This window comes from Ranitomeya variabilis, chromosome 1 (genome assembly GCF_051348905.1).
Source record: "Ranitomeya variabilis isolate aRanVar5 chromosome 1, aRanVar5.hap1, whole genome shotgun sequence".
NCBI classification, from domain to species: domain Eukaryota; kingdom Metazoa; phylum Chordata; class Amphibia; order Anura; family Dendrobatidae; genus Ranitomeya; species Ranitomeya variabilis.
Genome location: NC_135232.1, coordinates 26835624 through 26857369, shown reverse-complemented (window position 1 = coordinate 26857369; position 21746 = coordinate 26835624). Strand labels below are relative to the sequence as shown.

Below are 21746 nucleotides of genomic sequence, written 5' to 3'. Positions count from 1 at the left end.
TGACTTGCGAGAAATACGCAGCGGTGTTCTCTCGAAAAGCCGATAATTCAGTGCGGTGTACAGTAACATCACACTGACAGAATAGAATAGAATAAATGTCTACACATAGAATAGGAATATATATATATATATATATATATATATATATATATGTCAGTGAGACACATATATATATATATATATATTTAATTCAGCGCTAGATAGCAGAAAAGCCGGTAATTCAATTGCCGGCTTTTGCTCTCTCTTTCACAAACCCGACAGGATATGAGACATGGTTACATACAGTAAACCATCTCATATCCCTTATTTTATTACATATTCCTCATTAGTAATATAAGAAGTGTCTTTATGTTTAATTTGGGTGCTGTAGCTGTTAAAATAAAGGGTTAAATCACGGAAAAAATTGGCGTGGGCTCCCGCGCAATTTTCTCCGCCAGAGTGGTAAAGCCAGTGACTGAGGGCAGATATTAATAGCCAGGAGAGGGTCCATGGTTATTGGCCCCCCCCTGGCTACAAACATCTGCCCCCAGCCACCCCAGAAAAGGCACATCTGGAAGATGCGCCTATTCTGGCACTTGGCCACTCTCTTCCCACTCCCTGTAGCGGTGGGATATGGGGTAATGAAGGGTTAATGTCACCTTGCTATTGTAAGGTGACATTAAGCCAGATTAATAATGGAGAGATGTCAATAAGACACCTATCCATTATTAATCCAATAGTACGAGTACTATAGTAATAGTACGCTAGAGTTCATATGAGTTCATCCAGCAGAGGGCGCATCACCGCGACTCGAGGTAACTACAGGTCACCCTGCTTTCCATTCATTCCCCGGGGTTTTACAGACAGGAGCGACTGCATTAGCAGAGCTCCTGGGTGTAAAATGATTTAACCCCTTCAGATGGATTTACATCGTGGGACGTGACCTGAACAACGGAAGGTATGAAATATTGTTGTTTTTTTATTTTTCCTTTGTTACAGAATGAGGGTCTTCAGGTGGATTACCAGTATAATAAAATATTACAACAACCTGTGTCTTTATTTCATTAAAGTACTTTGTAATAATGTGTGTGTGTTTTATTAACCATTTCGTACTATTGGATTAATAATGGATAGGTGACATAATTGACGCCTCTCCATTATTAATCTGGCTTAATGTCACCTTACAATAGCAAGGTGACATTAACCCTTCATTACCCCATATCCCACCGCTACAGGGAGTGGGAAGAGAGTGGCCAAGTGCCAGAATAGGCGCATCTTCCAGATGTGCCTTTTCTGGGGTGGCTGGGGGCAGATGTTTTTAGCCACGGGGGGGCCAATAACCATGGACCCTCTCCTGGCTATTAATATCTGCCCTTAGTCACTGGCTTTACCACTCTGGCGGAGAGAATTGTGCGGGAGCCCACGCCAATTTTTTCCGCCATTTAATCCTTTAATTTAATAGCTAGATATTTTGCACATACACACTACTAACATTAGTAGTGTGGAATATGCAAAAAAAAGGGGGATATGAGATGGTTTACTGTATGTAATCATGTCTCATATCCTGTCGGATTTGTGAGCGAGAAATGAAAAGCCGGCAATTGAATTACCGGCTTTTCTGCAATCTAGCGCTGAATTAAATATAAGTACAGAATATATATATATATATGTGTGTGTGTGTGTCTCAATGACATATATATATATATATATATATATATATATATATATATATATACTGTATATATGTTTTACCGAACATTTGAGCCCATAAATCCATTAGATATCGCAGTACGGATGCCATACGGATTACATACGGAGGATGCCATGCGCAAAATACGCTGACACACCCTGCCTACGGATGACATACGGACCACTATTTTGGGAACATTTATGCGTATTACGGCCATAAAAAACGGACCGTAATTTCATACACTGAGTGTGACACCGGCCTAAGCGTGTGGAAATCTCTAAGGTTTCGCTGGGACTGTAAAAAGCAGATTTTAATTTTGCAGGAAAAAAAAATGCAGCAAAAATGTGAACATAGTGTAATAGGCCACTAGTCTGTATTCAGCACCCAGCGCTGCACAATGAGCTTATTTATACTGTTGTCTTTCAGATTCATCACCCGGCTCGTTGTTACAGGCGGCATCTCATCGTTACTGCGGTGTTATTAGCTGCATTGTGGATTCCTGTACCGCAGAAACAACACGGATTATATAGAATAACTTGTTCACTTTTTTATTCTATAAATCAATAGTCCATAGGAAACTTTGTAATAAATCTTATCAGAGGCATCCGCTTCTTCCTCCTCCTGCACTGATCATTTCATTCTCAAAATTCTCTATTTCACTGTAAAATGTATCTTCATTGAATACAAACTTTCCTATTTCTGAGATCGGAGATGACAGTTGGTGCCTATAAGGTTCTATGTAGAGATGTAATTGTTTCAGGAGAGCTTGAAGAGGATTGTCTGTATCGCCTCTGGCCCCTCCCCTCTATGTCTGTATAGTGTATCACCTCTGGCTCCACCCCTCTATGTGTGAATAGTGTATCGCCTCTGGCCCCTCCCCTCTATGTGTGAATAGTGTATAGCCTCTGGCTCCTCCCCTCTATGTCTGTATCGCCTCTGGCTCCTCCCCTCTATGTCTGTATCGCCTCTGGCTCCTCCCCTCTATGTCTGTATCACCTCTGGCTCCCCCCTCTATGTCTGTATCACCTCTGGCTCCTCCCCTCTATGTCTGTATCGCCTCTGGCTCCTCCCCTCTATGTCTGTATCACCTCTGGCTCCTCCCCTCTATGTCTGTATCGCCTCTGACTCCTCCCCTCTTTGTCTGTATCGCCTCTGGCTCCTCCCCTCTATGTCTGTATCGCCTCTGGCTCCTCCCCTCTATGTCTGTATCGCCTCTGGCTCCTCCCCTCTATGTCTGTATCGCCTCTGGCTCCTCCCCTCTATGTCTGTATCGCCTCTGGCTCCTCCCCTCTATGTCTGTATCGCCTCTGGCTCCTCCCCTCTATGTCTGTATCGCCTCTGGCTCCTCCCCTCTATGTCTGTATCACCTCTGGCTCCCCCCCTCTATGTCTGTATCACCTCTGGCTCCACCCCTCTATGTCTGTATAGCCTCTGGCTCCTCCCCTCTATGTCTGTATAGCCTCTGGCTCCTCCCCTCTATGTCTGTATCGCCTCTGGCTCCTCCCCTCTATGTCTGTATCACCTCTGGCTCCTCCCCTCTATGTCTGTATCGCCTCTGACTCCTCCCCTCTATGTCTGTATAGCCTCTGGCTCCTCCCCTCTATGTCTGTATAGCCTCTGGCTCCTCCCCACTATGTCTGTATAGCCTCTGGCTCCTCCCCTCTATGTCTGTATTGCCTCTGGCTCCTCCCCTCTGTCTGTATCGCCTCTGGCTCCTCCCCTCTATGTCTGTATCGCCTCTGGCTCCTCCCCTCTATGTCTGTATCGCCTCTGGCTCCTCCCCTCTATGTCTGTATAGCCTCTGGCTCCACCCCTCTATGTCTGTATAGCCTCTGGCTCCTCCCCTCTATGTCTGTATAGCCTCTGGCTCCTCCCCTCTATGTCTGTATCACCTCTGGCTCCTCCCCTCTATGTCTGTATCGCCTCTGACTCCTCCCCTCTTTGTCTGTATAGCCTCTGGCTCCTCCCCTCTATGTCTGTATAGCCTCTGGCTCCTCCCCTCTATGTCTGTATAGCCTCTGGCTCCTCCCCACTATGTATGTATAGCCTCTGGCTCCTCCCCTCTATGTCTGTATTGCCTCTGGCTCCTCCCCTCTGTCTGTATCGCCTCTGGCTCCTCCCCTCTATGTCTGATTCGCCTCTGGCTCCTCCCCTCTATGTCTGTATCGCCTCTGGCTCCTCCCCTCTATGTCTGTGTCCTATGGCTCCTCCCCTCTATGTCTGAGTCACCTTTAGCTCCTCCCCTCTATGTCTGTGTCGCCTCTAGCTCCTCCCCTCTATGGAGGGGGCACTGACTGCAGGGGAGTAGGAAGTGGACATTTCGCGGCCGGACTGTGCCAATCAGCGACTTGGGATTTCCGTGACAGACAGACAAACATACGGAAGTGCCCCTTAGACGATTATATATATAGATGTGTTCCCTCTAGCTCCTCCCCTGTATGTCTGTGTCACTGTAGTTCCTCCCCTATATGTCTATGTTGCCTCAAGCTCCTCCCCTATAGGTCTGTGTTACCTCTAGCTCCTCCCCTCTGTTTGTGTTACGTCTAGCTCCTCCCCTCTATGTCTTTGTCGCCTCTAGCTACCTTACCTCTAGCTCCTCCACTTTATGTATATGTTGCTTTTAGCTCTTCCCCTCTGTGTTGCTACTAGCTCCTCCCCTATGTCTGTCACCTCTAGCTCCTCCCCTCTATGTCTGTGTCACCTCCAGCTCCTCCTCTATATGTCTGTGTCACCTCCAGCTCCTTCCCTCTGTGTCGCCTCTAGCTCCTCCCTCTGTGTCTGTGTCACCTCCAGCTCCTCCCCTATATGTATGTGTCGCCTCTAGCTCCTCCCCTCAATGTGTCACTTCTAGCTTCTTCTGTCTGTGTTGCCTCTAGCTCCTCCCCTCTGTCTGTGTTGCCTCTAGCTCCTCCCCTCTGTCTGTGTTGCTTCTAGATGCTCCGCTCTATGTCTTTGTCACCTATAGCTTCTCCCCTCTATGTCTGTATAATCGTTAGCTCCTCCCTTATATGTTTGTGTCATCTCTAGCTCCTCCCTATATGTTGATGTTGCCTCTGGCTACTCCCCTATATGTATGTGTCACCTCTAGCTCCTCCCCTATGTGCCTGTTTTGCCTCTAGCTCCTCCCTCTATGCCTGTGTCAATTCTAGCTCCTCCCCTATATGTCTGTGATGCCTCTAGCTCCTCCCCTGTACGTCTGTGTTGCCTCTAGCTCCTTCCCTTATATGCCTGTGTCCCCTCTAGCTCCTCTCCTCTATAACTATGTTGCCTCTAGCTGCTCCCCTCTATGTCTGTGCCACCTCTAGCTCCTCCCCTATATGCCTGTGCAATCTCTAGCTCCTCCCCTATATGTCTGTGTCACCTTTAGCTCCTCCCCTCTATTGCTATGTTGCCTCTAGCTCCTCCCCTCTATCGCTATGTTGCCTCTAGCTCCTCCCCTCTATCACTATGTTGCCTCTAGCTCCTCCCCTCTATCGCTATGTTGCCTCTAGCTGCTCCCCTCTATGTCTGTACCGCCTCTAGCTCCTCCCCTATATGCCTGTGCAATCTCTAGCTCCTCCCCTATATGTCTGTGTCACTTCTGGCTCCTCTCCCTCCATAGAATTTTTGAAGCACCAACTGTCATCTCTTTTCCCAGTAAAGTGAAAATCTGGCTTCACGGAATACAGATTTTACCTATTAAATTAAAGTGAAAAATCAATCCAGAAAGTGCAAGAAGTAGATTTCCCTGCTAAGATATACAGTGCTCATCATAAATGAGTACACCCCCTAAGATTTTAATCAATATCTCACTGAGCAGAAGAAGAATTGCTAAAAATGTTACAAGACTGAGTTTAAAAAAAAAACATTTTTCCCCCAAAACAAGCCACCAAGGTGAATAATAGAACCCTCATTACAATACCTTCATTTTTACTCAAGTTAGTGGATGCAAAAATGAGTACACCCCACATCCAAAATGACTACATCTAGTATTTTGTATGACCTCCATGATTTGTAAGGACGGCACCGAGTCTTCTAGGCCTGGAAGGGACACGTTGGTGACATATTACATCGTTCTTCAGAATGAGCTCTTCTAGAGCCTGGATGCTGGATGGAGAGTGATGACAACCTGTCTCCAGACTTCCCCATAGGTGTCCACTTGTCAGAGCAGGAGACACTTGGCCACTGAGCCACTGTCACCCTGCTCTTCAGAAATGCAACAGATGTGTGTTCTGTATCCTTATCATGTTGGAAAAGTGCCGTCTACCAAGGGCTTCACTGGACGGCCTTACATCTGGAGGTTCTTCCCTTCTCATCGGAAGACGCTCCTGTTTAGGTGGTGACTTCTGAGGACGTCTCTGTGAGGCGCTGCAGTTCCATCTTTCTTCCATTTTCCCATCACTTTTAGAACCAGTACTCTTTACTGATAAGTAAAACTTTACTGATCTTACTGTAGCCTTCACCTTTCTTGTGTAATGAGATTATTTCCTTTCTCAGCTCTTGTGACATTTCTCTTCCATGTGGTGCCATTGCTCACAGCATGAAATCTGATCTGGGGGTGAATTCTTGTTAATTAGAATCTTGTACTCTAAACTTTAGCTTTCATTGGGGTGTACTCATTTTTGCAACATGACCTTGAATTAATCTGTTAGGAAAATTACTTTTTTGGGTGCAAAATAACAAATCTTGTTCGAAATCAATGGCCGACATTTGTGGGAGTATTTTGTAGTATGGTACCCCATAGAAAATACTACTCATTTATGCAGATCCATTTATTACAAAATTGCTTATTTTCTTGTGTGCTAATGATTTGTTGCATAAAAATTATACTGACTTTGAATTTGGGGTGTACTTACATTTTCCCTCATTATTTTTACATAGAAACGTATTGTCATTTCCATGTTGTATCACGCTCAGCGTTTCTCCGGGCTTCAGGGAAAGATCCTTGGATCCCCACTTCTTCGTTGCTAGATTCGTTACAACCTGGACTGTTGACAACACTCGAATTTCACCTGTGAACTGCAAAACATTCGCTTTATATTACACGGGTGTACCCAGGATGAAGGAAGGGGCTCACAGGATCAACAGGAATATAATCCTGCCAAACTGTACACACATATAATGCCACAATATGCACATAATTAACACCTCCATACTGTACAAGTATGGACATCACCGCATAGGCATTGGCGGCATCTGTCAACTTGTCCATGAGCCAGAATAGTCTTTAATGTGTACCGGTTGTGTCATGTGACTTCTCTGGGTAAGCTGATGTGTGTATATAAGGAATAACACTATTTCTGGGCATTTTATGATTTTCATTCTGATTTTTTTCACCAGTTTTCTCTCTGCAGACTCAATCTAGAATTTTCAGTTGTCTCTGAGCTAGTGGGTAGAGATCAGCTGCTATTATGCCTCCCGTACAAAGCAAACACGGACATGAGGGATTCCTGCTCTTCTATACCCATGTAGCCACATGTACAGAAGCAGAAGCATAGACTGCATTATACAGCAATTCCAAGAAGAGTAGCTGTGAATCCAGCTCAAATGTGTAGTAAAGAAATCTAGAAAGTTTCTAGAAAGCAGCATGCAGGATATCATGTATCAGTTCTGAACAGTTTAGCTTTGAATTTAGTACAGGGGTGCGCTAAATACTTACTAGAAAGCAGTAGCAATGAGTATTTTATACGGGAGTACTGAGCAGTATAGCTATGAGGTCAGCACTGGGATGAGCTAAAAACTAAAAGCAGCAGTATGGAAGACAGAGAGCAGTGTAGCTGTGAATTCAGCTCTGGGGTGAAATCAAAGACTAGAAACCAGCATGTAGGATATTATACAGCAGTATTGAACAGTGTAGCTGTGAATTCAGCACTGGTGTGAGCAAAATACAAGAAAGCAGCAACATGGATTACGTTATACATCAATAAAGAGCAGTGTAACTGTGAATTCTGCTCTGCGGCTGTATCAAACACTTATGAAAAAGCAACAAGTAGGATACCATATAACAGTTATGAACAGTGTAGCTGTGAATTCAGCACTGGTATGAGCAAAATACTAGAAAACAGCAACATGGATTACATTATACAACAATAAAGAGCAGTGTAACTGTGAATTCAGCTCTGTGGCTGTATCAAACACTTACAAAAAAGCAACAAGTAGGATACTATATAGCAGTTATGAACAGTGTAGCTGTGAATTCAGCACTGGGTTCAGCTAAATACTAGCAAACAGCAGCATGGAGGAAACTATACAATAGTACTGGTCAGAGTGGTTGACAGCTTTGAGGTGCGATAATGCACTTACTGAGCTGCAGCTCAGAAAACATAACACAGCAGTACTGAGCAAAGTAGTTGTGAATTTAGCTCTGGGGTGTGATAAAACATTAGAAAAAAAAGCAGCAGCATGGAGCAAATTGTACAGCAATACTGTACTACTACTTCAAAGACATAGAGATAGCGGATTTAGATTGTGAGTCATAACTGGGACATTGATGATAATGTCTGTAAAAGCGCTATGGAATTAATGTTGCTATATAACTGAGATAAATAAAATACTGAACAGTGTAGCTGGGAATCCAGCTATGGGTTCAGATAAAACACTTACTGGAAAGAAGCATCATGGAAGAAATGATAAATTAGTACTGATCATTGTAGCTGTGAATATAGAACTGGGATGAGCTAAACACTTACTAAAAAACAGCAGCCCAATCTGTCTCTCTACCTTCCTATTTATTTAAGCAGTGTTTAACCCTGTAGCTCCTCTACCTCCCCTCCACAAACACATTCTCCTTGGCAAAAATAGTGGAGTGAGACAAATTCAGACTTTTCTATGTGGCCCAATGAAACTCTCGAAGATAGACTGGTTGTTGTCATGTCGGTGATTCACACACACACTACTCATGGCGTGCACTGCTCTGCTCCTCCCAGGGTCTGACCTTCTCTCTGGGCTGCCTCTTGTAGACACTTACAGCACTACTACTTCGTCCTGTTGCTGAGTCTCCACACAGCTCTAGGGAGGCTCAGCCAGACTCTGCAGGAGTTTATCATCGCTGCTTCCCTGGCCTATTCTCTGCCAGCAGGTGGTATATTAGGCAGCTCCTCTATCCACTCCTTGCCTGAGCTTAGCTCCTAGATGCCATTTTCTCTAGTGCTATGTCAAGGTGTTGTATTGTTCTGACCTTCCTGCTACCGACCCGGCTTGTTGTCTCGTTTAATCTGACTTATGACTCCGGCTACATCTTCTGAACTTGTGCTGCCTGCTCCGAACATGGACATCCTGATCATGTCTCTGCATATTCCCTCTGTGCTTTGCGTTTGTGTCTCTGACCCTTCGGTCAGCAGCTGCGGGTCCGGTCACTGACCCTTCGGTCAGCAGCTGTGGGTCCGGTCACTGACCTGGAGTGGCGCCTGATGGCTACCCTAACGGCCCAAGCCTATCCTCACCATCAGAGACTCTAGTGAAGACCAGGTAGGCACTTAGTTCGCCCTTCCAGGGTAAGCCCGGCCTGTGGTCCAGTGGGTCTACACCCAGCATCATCACAGTGGCTTTGGATAGTCCTATAAATAAGGCTGTGCACTTTTTCCTATGACTCGGCAGTGATGTGAAGATCCGCTTACAGTCCCACGATCCTCACAGCAGTAACTATACATCATTACCTTGAATTTTTTCCTGAATTCTTTTTCCTCTTTTTTCATCCTTTTCAGGGTCTGTAGGTCGGGGGACTTCCTGACTATGGAGTCTCGTGAGGCTACTGATAAACTGAAAGAAATACAAAATATATTGATGGCCGGAGTCACCGTTACGTTTCATAAATTCCAACTGAGATTGGACAATGTCCTTATACATCTGACCCTTCATCTCTGGTACTGACGCCGCTCTCAGACGTTCTCCTTACCTGCTCTCTGTTGGAGGCGGTGGGAAATCACTGGACTCCACATCATCGTAAACGTCACTTTCTGCTCAAAGATAGGACCAACATGTTATCTCTGCGCACAACAATAATTGTAACGTCAGCTCTGCCACATCTGTGCACAAAATGGCAGGTTGTATTGTAGAGGATTGGATTAACATTTGAAAAGGGGGAAAAATATTTAAAGAGGACCTGTCCTGATCAACTGTGGCTAGCTTTTGCTCTTATTGTATCCTCAATTTTCCCCTGAGTTTTCTGTTTTTTATTTCTTTAAAATCCGCCATATGGTTTCAGAGATATGAACCTTTTTACTTAATGCTCTTTTTATGGTCTTTTTCAAGGGGGCGTGGCTCACAGGATAATTCTACAAGACACGCCCCTGAGGAGCCTGTGAGAAATTAGCACTAATTTAAAAAGGACATATCTCCGGAACTGTAATGCCGATTTAAAAATTACAAAAAGCGGAGTACTCAGTGGAGTAGCGGGAATAAAATAAGAGTGGTGACTGGTGGCAGGTCCTGTCTGAAACAGTATCTATCTATTTATCTATTAACTATCATCTTTCTCAGGGCCAGGACGAGGGGTGGCACAGTATCTTCCACCTAGGGCACTGCCTCCTGCGTCCCCGAGTGGGCACACTTTGGGGAGAAAAAAGTGACATGGCACAGTGCGGGCACTCAGGGACGCAGTGCCAATCCCTGACACTGCTCACCCCTCTCCGATCTGCGCACCAGCCACCTGTCAGATGCGAATACAAATGATGTGAGCACAGAGTTGACCGGGACAGAAGCAGAGTAGCTGTAACCAGCTCCCTTGTCCACTTCCGGCCATAGGTCAGCATTATGGGATGGGGATCCCTAGGACCAGTAGAAACTGTTGAGATAGGAACAGTCCAGGTGGAAAAGAGACCGTGTCTCATGAGGTACTGTGTGAATGTAAGCACTACTGGAGGATGGATCAAAAAAAATGAACATAGCCTTACAGGGTTGTTTCCATCTTCAGAGATGGGTATAATTGGAAAATGCTTGTAAAAACAAGTAACTTTCCCATTTGTCGTTTAATAATATTTACCAAACCTGATACTTAAAAAAAATTTTTTGTGGTTTACTGTAATGGCAGATCATGCGCAGTGTTGACTAACTATTTCCAGCTGAACCTGTAAACACTGCTCTGAAGCCGGCCAGGATCACCGAGTTGTGTTTATGGTTCGCGATTTTGCTCAGATTCAGTGTCCTTGTGCTCTTCTGATGCTGCAGAGACAAAGGTGACTCTGCTTGCAGTATGGTCGAGCGCACTGCTTGGTTAGGCGGCGCCACAATACTGCAGATCAGAGCTGTCAAACAAGCAGGAGCACAGTATCTCAAGCAGGAGCACACTATCTCAAGCAGGAGGCAGGGGAGTTATGTGCTCCTGAACAGCAATCATGAGAAAACTGATAAAATTGCAACATTCCCATACAGTAAGGTAAGCAGAAAGTTACTTACCAAAAGTCGAGTTTCCCCTGTGAACATATAGAGAATTTTATATTAATATAATGATAGTGATTGTGCTAATATAATAAACATTTTCTGACATTACAAAATACCTGATTAACCCCCTGCGAACATTAGGGGGGAAAAAGGACACATGACCTGAAAAGTGAGCCAACGTCTTAGGCTCCATTCACACATCCACTACCGATCAGTCTTCAGTCGTCTTCTCCGGCTGCCTCCTTGCACCTTCGGGCCCTTCGCACTGACTAATGATGGCATCATAGAGAAAAATCATGCCACTTTGAGGTGTAGACAGCACGGAGGAGCTGAAGATGCCGGGATGCGGCTATAGAGCAGACAGGTGCGGCACGGATGGACATGTAAGTGCCGGAGAGAGGTGACTATAATTTTTTAATTTTATTTTAAATTTTATTTTAATCCCCTCCTTGCCCTTTAGAATCCAGTAAATTCTGCCTTTGCCGAATTGATGCGAAGCCCAAAATTCAGATTTCTCTGATTTCATTAATTTTGGGCAATTTTGAGTCATCTTTATAATTGACTCATACGGTCGACACAAAAAAATTGGAAAAAAAATTGAATCTCCAGAATGTTATTATTTTTTTTTTTTATCATGGTACTTCCTCCAAAAAAATGCAATAAAAAGCGATCAAAATGTTGTTTCTGCCCCAAGATGGTGCAAATAAAAACTTCTGCTCCAAACACGCAAAAAAACTTATCAAAAAATATCATACGGTTCCATCAGTGGTCAAATGGACATGTTTTAGGTCTACGAAAATGGGGACACAAAACAATTTTTTTTTTTTTTTTTACAAATTTCTGAATTTTTGAAGCTACTAAAACAATTAAGAACTATAAAAGTTTGTTGTCGGCGTAATCGCACCGAACCGGAGAATCATTTTTACTGCACAATGAACGCCGTAAGAAGAAAACCCGAAATACATTGTTTTTCTTTAATGATTTCATCCCACTTGGATTTTTTTTTCCTATTTTCAGGAAAATGATTGGTGTCATTCAAAACTACAGCAGATAAAAAAAAACAAAAAAAACAAGATCTCATTAGGCTCTCTGGATGGAAAAAAATAGATTCTTTTTTTTTGGAAGGATGGAAATATAGAAGGAAAGAGCAAAAAATGAAAATTGGCTCCAAATGGGTTAAAAACTAAAAAGAGGTAAAATTAACTTTTTAAATTGTCACTTAGCCATGATTCAGTGAAAAACAGATGTGTGAATGGTTCCACCAAACTTTATACCGTAGGTCTGTGTGCTAGAAATGGACGGCACATTGAATGACTGATATATGAATAAGCCCTTAAAGGGCTATACTCCAATTTTCATGAATGAGTATGGGCGGATTCAGCTTGTAAAAACAAGCACTTTTGTAATTTACTGTTTATTAAAATGTTTCACCGTTCTTGAGATATCAACTGTTTTATTTTCAGTTTGTTGCCTTGGAGACCGACCACTGCTGCTAGTCAGTGGAACATGCAGCGGTGGTCGGTGTCCTAGGCAACGAGTTGAAAAGAAAAGTGTTGATATCTCAAGAACGGATGAAAATTTTGATAAGCAGTAAATTGCAAAAGTGTTTGTTTTTGCAAGCTCTATCTAAATAGATAAATTTGTAAAATCTTTGAAACTGAGATATTTATATTAATTACGGCGGCATGAACGTAAGAACGAGAACATAGAAGTAAGCAGAATCATAAAAGGAATATGGAAATGGTGTCATAGCCAAGGCGAAGATCACAGGAGGGGAACAAGGTCATTGTAGCAGTTAGTAGAATCACAGACGTCAAAGGAAGGACGGTTCTGATTTAGGAAGATTGGGAAATTCTAAATTCCACCTTCAGAGCCAATTGTTACGGCATCTTAAAGGGGTATTCTGGCCCCGCTCACGTCCAGATCAGCAGGTGAGAAGGGCCGTTGTCTTCATATTTAAGTCTAGATGCTCCTTTGAATTCTAAAAGAATCAATATTTCACAGAATTTTATAAATTTACTTAGGTGTCTCCATGGTAACAGACTACAAACAAGCCCGGCGTAGTCAGGTGTTGCCATAACGCTCCATTTGTCCACTACTGTGTGCAAACATGTAATTGGTGGCAGCGACAGATGAAAGAAGAGAGCGCGCCTGCCGAGTCAGACTACAAAGAGTCGGTAGTCTGTAACCATGGAGACGCATAGATCTGCATAGGAGCTGTAGCTACAAAACCATAGGAAATTTGTAAAAATTATTGATTCATTTTTCATTTTAGATGCATTGGGGGAAAAGTGACTCAAGAAATTATTTGGTTTCTCAATTAATTGCAAAAGTAAAAAAAAAAAAATTAACGGGGGTTTCTGAAAATTGTTCATTTTTTCCAAAATGGCGTAAACCTTAAAAAATGTCAGAAAAAAAAATGTTTTCAATATTTGCACCCCTCCCCCTCTTAACTAATCAGTGTTCTGGGATGTAGCCCTGCTATGATTGGAGGAAATGACTGATGGAGGATGTGATCCTTGGTAACTATGGCGACTAAATTCACACAAGCCCCACAGAGAACGCGGGAGACCCACCCAAAGCAGATCTAGCCGTACTTTACCCCCCACAGGAGCCCCTGTACCCCCCAAATGCTTCATGTCACTCCAACCACAAATGTCCCCAAAAGTGTCTGCTGCAAATAGCTCCTGTGCCTCAATACAAAATCTCTAACTGGCCCCATGTGCCATCTGTAATACTGGGGTCTTACCATTAGGTGGTGAGGCCCCTCCACCCACTCAGGTGTGACTGCTGCCTATGCTCCCCCTATACCTGCACCCCCGACTGCTTCCTCTATATCCCCTATACCTGCACCCCTGACTGTTACCTCTGCACCCCTGGTTGTTACCCCTGCATACCTGAACCCCTGACTGTTACCTCTGCACCCCTATTCCTGCACATCTGTTACTTCTGCACCCCTATACCTGCTCCCCTGGCTGTCACCTCTGCACCTCAATACCTGCACCTCTGACTGCTTCCTCTATATCCCCTATAACTGCACCCCTGACTGTTACCTCTGCACCCCTGGTTGTTACTCCTGCATACCTGTACCCCTGACTGTTACCTCTGCACCCCCTATTCCTGCACATCTGTTACTTCTGCACCCCTATACCTGCACCCCTGACTGCCACCTCTGCGCCCCCTATACCTGCACCCGTTTCCTCTGCATCCCTGATTGTTACCTCTGCACCCTGACTGTTACCTCTGCACCTCCTATACCTGCACCCGATTGTTACCTCTGCACCCCCAATACCTGCACCCCTGACTGTTACCTCTGCACCCCTGACTGTTACCTCTGCACCCCCTATACCTGCACCCCTGACTGTTACCTCTGCACCCCCTATACCTGCACCCCTGATTGTTACCTCTGCACCCCTCTAACTTGCACCCCTGACTGTTACACATGTCTCCTCCTTTGCATGAATTTATCATTGTGTTAGAAGCTTGTAATAATGATTTCCACAGGGTTAATCTGATAGGTAAGCGCGTGATTAATAGCAGATTGATTGGCGTGGATCGGGCGCTGTGATTAGTGCTGGGTGCTGGCTGTTAGCGGAGCTGTTCTCAGGGAGAAGCTTTTTGGCTCTTACAGTTCTTCTTCGTTCTCTTCTTTTTCTGCTTTCTCCTGCACACTTTTCTTTCTGTGCTCAGTTCCTTTCCGCTTCTTAAAGAGCCCCCACAGCGACGGGCCGCTTCTCTCCTCCTCCTGCGGTGCGGAGCTTTATAGTGCGCAGCGTTCAGTTCAGAAAGACAGAAGGTAAATGTGGTGCAAAACATAGGAACGCCGTCACCCGTATGACCGCACTACACCGCGCTGCTGCGCATCCACCTAGTAATTGTCGGCTTTTTGCAGCCCCTGGTTGTGACCCTGCAGGTTGACTAAGGACCTCCTGACTTCCTGCCCAGCTGACCACGTGGAATATGTGTAAAGTTCTGTAACTTTCTACAACACTTTGGTCACGATTCACCAATTGCCTTTTCTTTTTAAGTCACTTTTCTTTTTCGTCTTGTTGTATTTGTTCAATTTTTGCACCAAATTCTTCAAATTGGCGCACACGGTTCAGGAATTTTTGCTCCAAAAGTTGCAAAATTTGTATCGGGGGAAAAAAAAATCAGATATAGATAAAATCACTCCAGGGAGGACTGGAGCACATTTGGGTAAAAATGCGACTTTTTAAACGTTGCAAATACTGAAACATCTGGAAACTCCCAAGGACGAACATAGAGAAAAACAGGCGACCATGGAAAACGGGCTTACAAAAAAGGTGCAAATTAAAAACACCAAAAACTATGTAAAAATGGTGCAAATGCAAAAGGAATAGATTCTCTTGTTTCCATTCAGAGACAGTAACCCTGTACATAGCTGAGAGGTGGATACAATGTATCCAGTGCAGACAATGCTCTGTGACTCCAGACTGATACAATGTATCCAGTGCAGACAATGATCTGTGACTCCAGACTGATACAATGTATCCAGTGCAGACAATGCTCTGTGACTCCAGACTGATACAATGTATCCAGTGCGGACAATGCTCTGTGACTCCAGACTGATACAATGTATCCAGTGCAGACAATGCTCTGTGACTCCAGACTGATACAATGTATCCAGTGCAGACAATGCTCTGTGACTCCAGACTGATACAATGTATCCAGTGCGGACAATGCTCTGTGACTCCAGACTGATACAATGTATCCAGTGCGGACAATGCTCTGTGACTCTAGACTGATACAATGTATCCAGTGCAGACAATGCTCTGTGACTCCAGACTGATACAATGTATCCAGTGCGGACAATGCTCTGTGACTCCAGACTGATACAATGTATCCAGTGCAGACAATGCTTTGTGACTCCAGACTGATACAATGTATCCAGTGTGGACAATGCTCTGTGACTCCAGACTGATACAATCTATCCAGTGCAGACAATGCTTTGTGACTCCAGACTGATACAATGTATCCAGTGCAGACAATGCTTTGTGACTCCAGACTGATACAATGTATCCAGTGCGGACAATGTTCTGTGACTCCAGACTGATACACTGTATCCAGTGTGGACAATGCTCTGTGACTCCAGACTGATACAATGTATCCAGTGCTGACAATGCTCTGTGACTCCAGACTGATACAATGTATCCAGTGCGGACAATGCTCTGTGACTCCAGACTGATACAATGTATCCAGTGCGGACAATGCTCTGTGACTCTAGACTGATACAATGTATCCAGTGCAGACAATGCTCTGTGACTCCAGACTGATACAATGTATCCAGTGCGGACAATGCTCTGTGACTCCAGACTGATACAATGTATCCAGTGCGGACAATGCTCTGTGGCTCCAGACTGATACAATGTATCCAGTGAGGACAACGTTCTGTGACTCCAGACTGATACAATGTATCCAGTGCGGACAATGCTCTGTGACTCCAGACTGATACAGTGTATCCAGTGCAGACAATGCTCTGTGACTCCAGACTGATACAATGTATCCAGTGCAGACAACGTTCTGTGACTCCAGACTGATACAATGTATCCAGTGCGGACAATGCTCTGTGACTCCAGACTGATACAATGTATCCAGTGCAGACAATGCTCTGTGACTCCAGACTGATACAATGTATCCAGTGCGGACAATGTTCTGTGACTCCAGACTGATACAATGTATCCAGTGCAGACAACGTTCTGTGACTCCAGACTGATACAATGTATCCAGTGCGGACAATGCTCTGTGACTCCAGACTGATACAATGTATCCAGTGCAGACAACGTTCTGTGACTCCAGACTGATACAATGTATCCAGTGCAGACAATGCTCTGTGACTCCAGACTGATGCAATGTATCCAGTGCGGACAATGTTCTGTGACTCCAGACTGATACAATGTATCCAGTGCAGACAACGTTCTGTGACTCCAGACTGATACAATGTATCCAGTGCGGACAATGCTCTGTGACTCCAGACTGATACAATGTATCCAGTGCAGACAATGCTCTGTGACTCCAGACTGATACAATGTATCCAGTGCGGACAATGCTCTGTGACTCCAGACTGATACAATGTATCCAGTGCGGACAATGCTCTGTGACTCCAGACTGATACAATGTATCCAGTGCGGACAATGCTCTGTGACTCCAGACTGATACAATGTATCCAGTGAGGACAATGCTCTGTGACTCCAGACTGATACAATCAGGGCCGCCATCAAGGCATTACTGCCCTGACTGGTGTATGGGGCCCGATGACCTGATGACTGCATCGGGCCCCCTCTCTTCTGGTCATCAGGCCCCAGTGGCAGGATTCTTCCAATGCAGTAACGGAACCTGCATCCAAGATGCAGGTTCGGTTAAACTCTATTGCCGTACAGGCCAGGGCCCACACAGCAATAGTTAAAAGCTGCCAGCCAACCAGAGGCTGGCAGCTGACATCAGCACGCACGTCGCCGACGTAAGACGTCATTGTCATTCCAAGGCGAGTGTGCGCCTGGACTGCGTTGAGGGAGCATCACCGCAGGAGCGCGTCACGGTAAGAAGAAAGATTTTTTTTTATTGAAAGCGGCACAGGGTCAGGATGGGAGACACAGGAGGAACAATGGAGACACAGGGAGAAGTATGGAGACACAGGGGGAAGAATGGAGACACAGGGGGAAGAATGGAGACACAGGGGGAAGTATAGAGAAACAGGGGCAAAATGGAGATACAGGGGGAAGAATGGAGACACAGGGAGCAGAATGGAGACACAGGGGGAAGTATGGAGACACAGGGGGCAAGAATAGAGACACAAGGGGAAGTATGGAGACACGGGGAGGAATGGAGACACAGGGGGAAGTATGGAGACACAGGGGGAAGAATGGAGACATGGGGGAAGAATGGAGACACAGGGGGCAGAATGGAGACATGGGGGAAGAATGGAGACACAGGGGGAAGAATGGAGACACAGGGGGAAGAATGGAGACACAGGGAGAAGTATGGAGACACAGGGGGAAGAATGGAGACACAAGGGGATGAATGGAGACATGGGGGAAGAATGGAGACACGGGGAGCAGAATTTAGACACAGGGGGCAGAATGGAGACATAGGGGAAGAATGGAGACACAGGGGGAAGAATGGAGACACGGGGAAGAATGGAGACACAGGGGGCAAGAATGGAGACACGGGGAAGAATGGAGACACAGGGGGCAAGAATGGAGACACAGGGGGAAGAATGGAGACACAGGGAGCAGAATGGAGACACAGGGGGAAGTATGGAGACACAGGGGGCAAGAATAGAGACACAAGGGGAAGTATGGAGACACGGGGAGGAATGGAGACACAGGGGGAAGTATGGAGACACAGGGGGAAGAATGGAGACACAAAGGGAAGTATGGAGACACAGGGAGCAGAATGGAGACAGGGGGAAGTATGGAGACACGGGGAGCAGAATGGAGACACAGGGGGCAGAATGGAGACATGGGGGAAGAATGGAGACACAGGGGGAAGAATGGAGACACAGGGGGAAGAATGGAGACACAGGGAGAAGTATGGAGACACAGGGGGAAGAATGGAGACACAAGGGGATGAATGGAGACATGGGGGAAGAATGGAGACACGGGGAGCAGAATTTAGACACAGGGGGCAGAATGGAGACATAGGGGAAGAATGGAGACACAGGGGGAAGAATGGAGACACGGGGAAGAATGGAGACACAGGGGGCAAGAATGGAGACACGGGGAAGAATGGAGACACAGGGGGCAAGAATGGAGACACAGGGGGAAGAATGGAGACACAGGGGGAAGAATGGAGACACAGGGGGAAGAATGGAGACACAGGGGGCAAGAATGGAGACACAGGGGTCAAGAATGGAGACACAGGGGGCAAGAATGGAGACACAAGGGGAAGTATGGAGACACAGGGGGAGGAATGGAGACACAGGGGGAAGTATGGAGACACAGGGGGAAGAATGGAGACACAGGGGGAAGAATGGAGACACACGGGGAAGAATGGAGACACACGGGGAAGAATGGAGACACAGGGGGCAAGAATGGAGAAACAGGGGGAAGAATGGAGACACAGGGGGAAGAATGGAGACACAGGGGGAAGAATGGAGACACAGGGGGCAAGAATGGAGACACAGGGGGCAAGAATGGAGACACAGGGGGCAAGAATGGAGACACAAGGGGAAGTATGGAGACACAGGGGGAGGAATGGAGACACAGGGGGAAGTATGGAGACACAGGGGGAAGAATGGAGACACAAAGGGAAGTATGGAGACACAAAGGGAGGTATGGAGACACAGGGGACAAGAATGGAGACACAGGGGGCAGAATGGAGACAGGGGGAAGTGTTGTGATTTTGCTTTTTGCTCCCTCTAGTGGTCATTAGTGATTTGACTCTGGAGCTTCTGTCTTTTCCTATATCCTCACCTGGGCCGTTAGTTCAGGGGCGTTGCTATATAAGCTCCCTGGACCTTCAGTTCAATGCCTGGCATCGTTGAAATCAGAGCTAATCTGTTGTGCTCTTGTCCTATGATCCTGGTTCCTGTATTTCAAGCTAAGTCTGCTTCCTTGCTTTTTGCTTTTGTTTTGTTTGGTATTTTTGTCCAGCTTGTTCCAATCTGTATCCTGACCTTTGCTGGAAGCTCTAGGGGGCTGGTGTTCTCCCCCCGGACCGTTAGACGGTTCGGGGGTTCTTGAATCTCCAGCGTGGATTTTTATAGGGTTTTTGTTGACCAGATAAGTTATCTTGCTATATTCTGCTATTAGTAAGCTGGCCTCTCTTTGCTGAACCTGGTTCATTTCTGTGTTTGTCATTTCCTCTTACCTCACCGTTATTATTTGTGGGGGGCTTGTATCTTGCTTTGGGGTCCCTTTCTCTGGAGGCAAGAGAGGTCTTTGTTTTCTTCTCCTAGGGGTAGTTAGATTCTCCGGCTGGCGCGAGTCATCTAGCGATCACCGTAGGCATGATCCCCGGCTACTTCTAGTGTTGGCGTTAGGAGTAGCTATTTGGTCAACCCAGTTACCACAGCCCTATGAGCTGGATTTTTGAATCTCGCAGACTTACACGTTCCTCTGAGACCCTGTCCACTGGGGTCATAACAGTATGCCAGGCCAGTATTAAATGTTTAATGCATTGCAGAAGTGGGATTATAAGAAAGAAAATTTTGAGTTTTTTTTTTCCCTCTCTCATTTTTTTTTTTTTTCTTTTCCCCTTTACCTCAGAGTGGCTTAAGCTTGCTGCAGACATGAATGTCCAGACCTTGATTACAAGTGTGGACCAGCTTGCCGCTCGTGTGCAGGGTATACAAGATTATGTTACCAGAAATCCTAGGTCTGAACCCAAGATTCCGATTCCTGAACTGTTTTCTGGAGACCGATTTAAGTTTAGGAATTTCAGGAATAATTGTAAATTGTTTTTGTCCCTGAAACCTTGTTCGTCTGGAGACTCTGCTCAACAAGTAAAAATTGTTATTTCATTCTTACGGGGTGACCCTCAAGATTGGGCTTTTACGTTGGCGCCAGGAGATCCGGCATTGGCTGATATTGATGCGTTTTTTCTGGCGCTCGGTTTACTTTATGAGGAACCCAATCTTGAGATTCAGGCAGAGAAAGCCTTGCTGGCTATGTCTCAGGGCCAGGACGAGGCTGAGGTGTATTGCCAAAAATTTCGGAAATGGTCCGTGCTGACACATTGGAACGAGTGTGCACTGGCCGCTAATTTTAGAAATGGCCTTTCTGAGGCCATTAAGAATGTTATGGTGGGTTTTCCCATTCCCACAGGTCTGAATGATACCATGTCCCTGGCTATTCAAATTGACCGGCGGTTGCGGGAGCGCAAAACCGCAAATTCCCTCATGTTGTTGTCTGAACAGACACCTGATGTGATGCAATGTGATAGAAAAACCGCAAATTCCCTCATGGTGTTGTCTGAACGGACACCTGATTTGATGCAATGTGATAGAATCCTGACTAGAAATGAGAGGAAAATTCATAGACGCCGGAATGGCTTGTGCTACTACTGTGGTGATTCTACACATGTTATCTCAGCATGCTCTAAACGTATATCTAAGGTTGTTAGTCCTGTCACCGTTGGTAATTTGCATCCTAAGTTTATTCTGTCTGTAACTTTGATTTGCTCACTGTCGTCTTATCCTGTCATGGCGTTTGTAGATTCAGGTGCTGCCCTGAGTCTTATGGATCTCTCATTTGCTAAGCGCTGTGGTTTTATTCTTGAACCATTAGAAAATCCTATCCCTCTTAGGGGTATTGATGCTACGCCATTAGCAGAAAATAAACCGCAGTATTGGACACAGGTTACCATGTGCATGACTCCTGAACACCGCGAGGTGATACGTTTTCTCGTTCTACATAAAATGCATGATTTGGTTGTTTTGGGGCTGCCATGGTTACAGACCCATAATCCAGTCCTTGACTGGAAGGCTATGTCAGTGTCTAGTTGGGGCTGTCGTGGTATTCATGAGGATTCCCTGCCTGTGTCTATTGCTTCTTCTACGCCTTCGGAAGTTCCGGCGTATTTGTCTGATTATCAGGATGTCTTTAGCGAGTCCAGGTCCAGTGCATTGCCTCCTCATAGGGAATGTGACTGTGCAATAGATTTGATTCCAGGCAGTAAATTTCCTAAGGGAAGACTGTTTAATCTGTCGATACCTGAACATACCGCTATGCGTTCATATATCAAGGAGTCTCTGGAGAAG

General features: G+C 45.5%; 1 protein-coding gene across 3 annotated transcripts in view; it reads right to left on the bottom strand.

Annotated features, from left to right (window-relative positions):
* FYB1 (FYN binding protein 1) overlaps positions 1-21746 on the bottom strand; it is a 139004-nt gene that overhangs the window by 4603 nt on the left and 112655 nt on the right. For 2 of the 3 annotated variants that reach the window (XM_077281478.1, XM_077281486.1), the window contains exons 12-16: positions 14656-14784; positions 11042-11058; positions 9543-9603; positions 9304-9406; positions 6505-6667 (exon numbers count right to left, since the gene is read on the bottom strand). In XM_077281478.1, coding sequence (XP_077137593.1) covers positions 6505-6667; positions 9304-9406; positions 9543-9603; positions 11042-11058; positions 14656-14784 — 473 coding nt within the window. The remainder of the gene's footprint in view (positions 1-6504; positions 6668-9303; positions 9407-9542; positions 9604-11041; positions 11059-14655; positions 14785-21746) is intronic. The other variant, XM_077281492.1, reaches the window with a different exon arrangement.